The sequence below is a fragment of the Myotis lucifugus genome, unplaced genomic scaffold (assembly GCF_000147115.1).
Source record: "Myotis lucifugus unplaced genomic scaffold, Myoluc2.0 scaffold_151, whole genome shotgun sequence".
NCBI lineage: Eukaryota > Metazoa > Chordata > Mammalia > Chiroptera > Vespertilionidae > Myotis > Myotis lucifugus.
Genome location: NW_005871199.1, coordinates 1,767,247 through 1,773,292, shown reverse-complemented (window position 1 = coordinate 1,773,292; position 6,046 = coordinate 1,767,247). Strand labels below are relative to the sequence as shown.

At 41.8% G+C, this 6,046-nt stretch overlaps 1 protein-coding gene and 1 long non-coding RNA gene across 8 annotated transcripts in view; one reads left to right on the top strand and one right to left on the bottom strand.

Annotated features, from left to right (window-relative positions):
* The window catches only part of LOC111827325, a 9,142-nt gene extending 7,276 nt beyond the window's left edge, over positions 1-1,866 (top strand). The window contains exons 2-3 of the long non-coding RNA XR_002830839.1: positions 885-1,025; positions 1,729-1,866. This is a non-coding gene — a long non-coding RNA (uncharacterized LOC111827325). The remainder of the gene's footprint in view (positions 1-884; positions 1,026-1,728) is intronic.
* The window catches only part of SETDB1 (SET domain bifurcated 1), a 23,526-nt gene extending 20,291 nt beyond the window's left edge, over positions 1-3,235 (bottom strand). For 5 of the 7 annotated variants that reach the window (XM_023759324.1, XM_023759327.1, XM_014461282.1 and 2 more), the window contains exons 1-3: positions 3,034-3,203; positions 1,736-2,006; positions 935-1,086 (exon numbers count right to left, since the gene is read on the bottom strand). In XM_023759324.1, coding sequence (XP_023615092.1) covers positions 935-1,086; positions 1,736-1,995 — 412 coding nt within the window. In that variant the 5' untranslated portion in view covers positions 1,996-2,006; positions 3,034-3,203. The other 2 variants (XM_023759326.1, XM_023759325.1) reach the window with 2 other exon arrangements.
* Between the last annotated feature and the right edge of the window lie 2,811 nt (positions 3,236-6,046).

Here is a 6,046-nt window from a genome sequence, read left to right as displayed (position 1 = left end):
GATTGAGCAAATAGGCACGAGGGAAATTTTGGGGGTGATGCAAGTGTTCTAAAACTGTGGTGAAGATTGTACTATTGTATCAATTAACTAAAACTCAAACTATACACTTACAGTGGATGAATGTTATAGTATGTAAATTAGACCTTAAAATTTTTTTAAAAATATAGCCGAAACCGGTTTGGCTCAGTGGATAGAGCGTCGGCCTGTGGACTGAAAGGTCCCAGGTTCGATTCCGGTCAAGGGCATGTACCTGGGTTGCGGGCACACCCCCCGTGGGAGATGTGCAGAAGGCAGCTGATCGATGTTTCTCTCTCATCGATGTTTCTAACTCTCTATCTCTTTTCCTTCCTCTCTGTAAAAAATCAATAAAATATATTTTAAAAAAATTTTTTTTTTTAAATATATACTTTTTATTGATTTCAGAGAGGAAGGGAGAGGGAAAGATAGAAAGAAACATCAATGATGAGAAAGAATCACTGATCAGCTGCCTCCTGCAGGCCCCACACTGGTGATCGAGCCCGCAACCCGGGCATGTGCCCTTGACCGGAATCAAACCCGGGACCCTTCAGTCTGCAGCCCGATGCTCTATCCACTGAGCCAAACCGGCTAGGGCACACCTTCAAAAAAATTTAAAAAAAATAGACAAAAACCAAACATGTATTCTGAGATATATACATAGACGCTAATGCCACCTACAAAGAAAAGCAAGGAAATTCAGAATAGAGATTACACAGAATGGGGAAAGGAGGTTAATTCAACCAGAAGTAGCACGAAAGGAACATTTATGATACTAACAATGTTCTATTTTTTTCTGTAACAGATAAGTCTAACAGTTTAGAATATGGAGTTAGTAACAATGGTTTCTCTATTCTTTTATCTTCTAGTGTTTCAATTTTGATCCCGAGACTCTCCTCTCCACAGCTTCATCTCTTACCCGAATCTATACTGAGCACATCATCATCTTCGTCAGGAATCTCAATTATTTCTGTAGGCTGGGAAGCTTCGTCCTCAGAGCTACTGTCCCGGTACTGTAGTCCCAGTTTGGAGTAAAAGTCCTTCACCAAAGACTCACAATTAGTCACTGCCCTAATATTGGAACACATGTAGAAAAGGTCAAAGCCAGCAGGAGGTATAGGAGCCACTAGAATTTACATATATTTAAATACAAGCTGCCTTACATTTATAAACAGCTATATTCCAAGTGTCTCTGTTCAGAATTTAGAATGCTTTTCCCATAGAAAAATATTTAAATAGTGGTTTCCAGACTAGTTTCTTAAAAATCCAAAATAAGCTCAAAGTACAGTTCTTTCAACCATACCTCACTATTTACCTTGTTATTTGAAAATGCTTTCTACGTGACAACTAGGGCACCAGAAACAAATATCCTGGGGGTTTAGGAATAGATTCAGGGCTCTAGGAACTTATTCATGCTCCACGACTACATAAGACAGTAACTCTTCACATTCCTCACTCTCTAGACAATCCTACTAAGGAAACAAAGCAATTGCTCTGGTGTGCAAAAGGGGAAGGGACTCAAGACCTGGACACCCCTATTAATGATCACATATTAGGCTCTAATAAATAATATTCTATACATGGGTCGTTATGAGGGGACTGGATTCTAACTCTTGAGGAAGAGTAAGGTTCTACACATCTGTACCTTGTAAACTATAAAGTGCTTGACATAATGTCCGTCATGATGAATCAATCCCCCTTCTTCCCATATAGTCCTTACCTGGATGCATCATCAAAGAGCTGGTCGACATGGGCAACCTCAGTCTCCTTCTGTATTACCCACGTTTCCAACTCTGCTAGCTGCTTCCTGCGTTGCTGTATACAGTCCATCTTTTCTAGCTCTTTATCGATGAATTCCCGAAGTTCCTCCATGGAGATACCCAGCTCTTCAACCACTGCTTGCTGCAGCTCTGCAATCTCTTCAGACTCCATTGCAGCTGCTTCTGCATCCAAACCAAGGCACCCAGGGAGGGAGGACATGCTGTGGTCCTCTACATGGAACAAAAAACTGAAATTATCTTTGAAGTCATGATAACCACAACAGAGAATTTCAGGCCCCAAATAAAACTCATGCCTACTCCTTATTATTCAAATACAGCTAAATTTGATTCTATGTTCCCTCTCTCCATTCTCCAGTATAAGATACTGAGATTTTGTAGTTCTCATCTTATGCTATATAGACTATAGGCCTGAGTAAGATTTAAAGGTTTGAGAGGGCATATACTAATATTATGCAACAGGGGACTACGGGAAATAATGTTTTGGAAAACTGAAGAGAACCAATTTACTGAGGAAGACACAGGCACGCGGGCTGGGCTTCCAGAACACCGTAATAAAGCCAGTGTTGCAATAAAGTGAATGATAACCTTTTTGCTGGTAGAGGGTCTTTGCCTTCAGTTTGTAAAAAAACGTAATACCTGTGAGGTGCAATAAAGCAAAGCGCAATAAAAGGAGGCATGCTTGTATTTCTGAGACCTGTGTTCCTTAAAACTGACTAATTAAACATTTGCATGATATTGCCTAGTTTGAACAAATATCTCCACCCAGAGGGAAGGAGTTGATCTGTAATTCATTGCTTTCTGTATTTGTTCCCCTGACATTACGTTGCTTCCATGCGGTAATCTACTTTTTTAAAGGTCTATAATACTGAAGCACACAAGCGTGCGGCAAAGAGGTTTCTCCCAAGTAAAGGGAAATTAAGTGGGAATAAAACGTGGCTACCTAAAACGTAGTCCAATTGTAGCTGCTCTTTGCATCAAACGGCTTAAATAAAGCTGAAGCCAGAACGCCGTGCGACCCCCATGCCAGTTCCCATCACCTCCATTTTCCCTTTGCCCGCACCCCGCCCCACCCCCGGGCTACCCATTTTAGAGGTGCGCCTCCCCCCGCCCCCTCTACCCCGCCAGGCAAACCCCGCTAAACCCCGCCCCCGCTCGCCTCAAGGGGAAAACTTCCCACCGTCGCTCGACCTCCTCCCACAAACAAATCATTTCGGACAAGCCCTTGGTCTCCAAATACCTCAGTTAATTTCCCACACCTCCCTACTTTCAGCTGCGACAGCTTTTTTTCACCAACCAGACCCCAGACTCACGACTCAGGGGTCGGCCTCTGTGGGAGAGAACGCAAAGGGAAAAGGGAATAGGGGGAGGGGAAGAAACGTGATGGAGGGAAGGAAAAGCCTGAGAGACGCCCGGAAGCAAACCTCAGGTGCGGTTCCGGTTCCCAGGACGGTAGCCTGACAGGGTCAAACCCAAAACTGCAGGGTGCTCCTCGGAGGCTAGGAAAAAAAACACACAACTCAGGCAAGCACGCATGCGTCAATGCAAGCCTTCCAGGGCCCTCGGGAGAAGCCATTGGCCGGGTAAAGTGGGCGTGGCCTGGAAATATTACAGAAGCTCCGCCTCTTCCCCCCACTCTCAACTAGTGGCAGCAATGCTAAGCTTATTTTGTAAAGACTCAGTTGGCAGACACTTAGGTTTAGTTTTTTTTTTTCTCACTTTTACTTGAGTTTATTTAGTTACATAAGCCTTACAAATTGTAAGAAGTCGAGGAATAACAAGATGTAATAAGAAAAACATGATAATATTCTCCGCTCCCCCATCAGCACCCCTGCTCCTTCAAGGTAAAACAACTTAGTTTTCTAGGCTTGTACATACAAAGTCATGCATATGGATTTTTGGGGGGAGGGTGGGTTTGGACATCCCTCGAAGTCAATAAAAAGGGTAAAATTTGTCTTTTTGACAGTTGCATAATACTTCATAGTTTGGCTAAACCTTATTTGGAAATTTAGAACAGTTTCAGTTTTTAGCCACTACAATAGACATTAACATCCTTTTGAAGTAGTACTTTTATTTCTGTGGAAGAGATTTCTCAAAACGGAATTTTTTTTTGGGGGGGGTGAGTATTTTTTTTTTTTCATTTTAATAGAATCTACTGTCAAGTTATTTTTCAAAAAAGTTGAAACAATTTTTACTCCCACTAGAAAACCTCTGGAAGTATTTACTTTCCCACACCTTTATTAGGACTGGATGTTAACTATTTAACTTGAAAGAATTTAATGTGTTAAAATAGTATCTGTATCAGGATAGACTAGGTTATATTGTGGCAACAACTCCAAAAGCTTAAAACAAAATGTATAATTCTTGTTCATACCGCATAATCATCTCTAAAGAGTTGGCAGTGGATCTCACGATAGCTACTCAGGAACCCAGGCTAATGAGTAATCATGCCAGAGGGAGAGAAAGCTAGAGGGTCTCACAATGGCAATTAAAGTGACTCAGGACACTTTCAGTTACAACTCATTAGCCTGAATGAGTCATAAGGCCCTGCCCAGCCACAAGGGGCCAGGAAGACAAGGAGGGAGAATCAGGGTATTTAATGAATCAGCACTATTGACTACCATAGTATTTCATTATTACTTTAATTTGTTCAGCAGTCTTTACTAGTACACTAAGTGTGCCTGACTTCATTAAAAAAAATATAAACCACCACCTGCTATGTAAGACTGGAAACAGGGACCAAGCAGCCAGGATTATCAAAGTCCTAGAAATTCTCTCCCGCTGGCCACACTTTCATCTGTGCTCATTTCCCTTATCCACCAGTTTCCTGGGGCCATTCTAAGTGCCTATTTCCAATTGTTATGACATCTGGAATTGAAGTACAGCGAAGCGAGGGCTCCTCTAGATATTTGAAATTCAGCATCTTCAAAATGCATTTCATCATGGTATTATCTTCTAATCTGAGTTAAAAATTTTGGACATAAAATACCTATAAAACACACATTTACACACAAAATATTTGAGTATTTACTATATACCAGGCACTGTTCTAAGCACTTTATAGTTATTATTTAATTCTCACACTAATCCTGTGAGGTAGGAACTATTATCATCTCTTACTGGATGAGAAAACTGAGGCACAGAATTAAATTTCCCAAAGCCATAGAGCTAAAAGGTGTCAGAGCCAGGCAGTTAATCCTCACCTGAGAATATTTTTTCCATGGAGGTAGTGGAAGGGCGTGGGGGGGCAGGCAGGCGAGAGGCGGGGGGGAGAGAGAGAAACATCTATGTGAGAGACACATCTATTGATTGCCTTCCACACGTGCCCAAACAGGGGCCAGGGACAAACCTGTGACCGAGTTATTGTCTTTTCACTTGTAAGTTATATGTGCATAGTCCTGTCTCCTCTGTTGGGTTGTGATTAACTCAAGGCTGAGGTCCTGTCTTAACCACCTTTTTCCCCCTGGAACCTGACATATTGCCCTGTACATGTGGTGCTCTGTAATGTGTGATAATAAAGGGAAATCTTTGCTCTGCCCTGATTATGTTTCTATTAGTTACTTTCAGCTCCCTGATGTGTGTGTGGGTGGTTTGGGGGTGGAAATGGGGAATGTTGAAGAGAAATAGGAGCTCTTTGGGGCATCATATTACAGTCTGATTTCTTCATTGTCCTGAGAAGGCTGAAGTGATCAGACTGGCAGAAATCAGCAGTGGGACTCAGGAAGTGTCTTCTAAGACCTTACTACTCAACGTGCAATCAGGGAACTTGTTAAAGATTCTAAATCTCTCTCTGGGCCATTAAGTGTGTACTGAGTAAGAATCTGATCTTTAATAAGACCTCCAGGTAATTCATTTGCTCGCTGTAGGAAAAGCAGGTTTGAGCTGTGTAATCCTGTCTGGGACAGGGCCTTGATATTTAGGGAGCCAAGCTCTGGCTTCGTTTTTGTTAGGTTCTGAAGACTATACACCAGGCACTGTTATAATAGGGCCAGAGATTCAGGCCCTATTATAAATGGCTCACATTATTTAAAATTGAAAAATTCTGAAGGTAAACAGTTCATTGCCAGTTTAATAATATCATATAATAAATATGGAATGCTCATGTTGGGTGTGCTCAGCACATTCATTTCTATAATACACTGTGATACATTGAAAATCACAACCACATGCTACTTAATACTTGAACATGAGATGTTATAGCACAGGGCCAAACCCTTGGAATGCCAAATGATCCTTTCCCTGCAGACAGACTT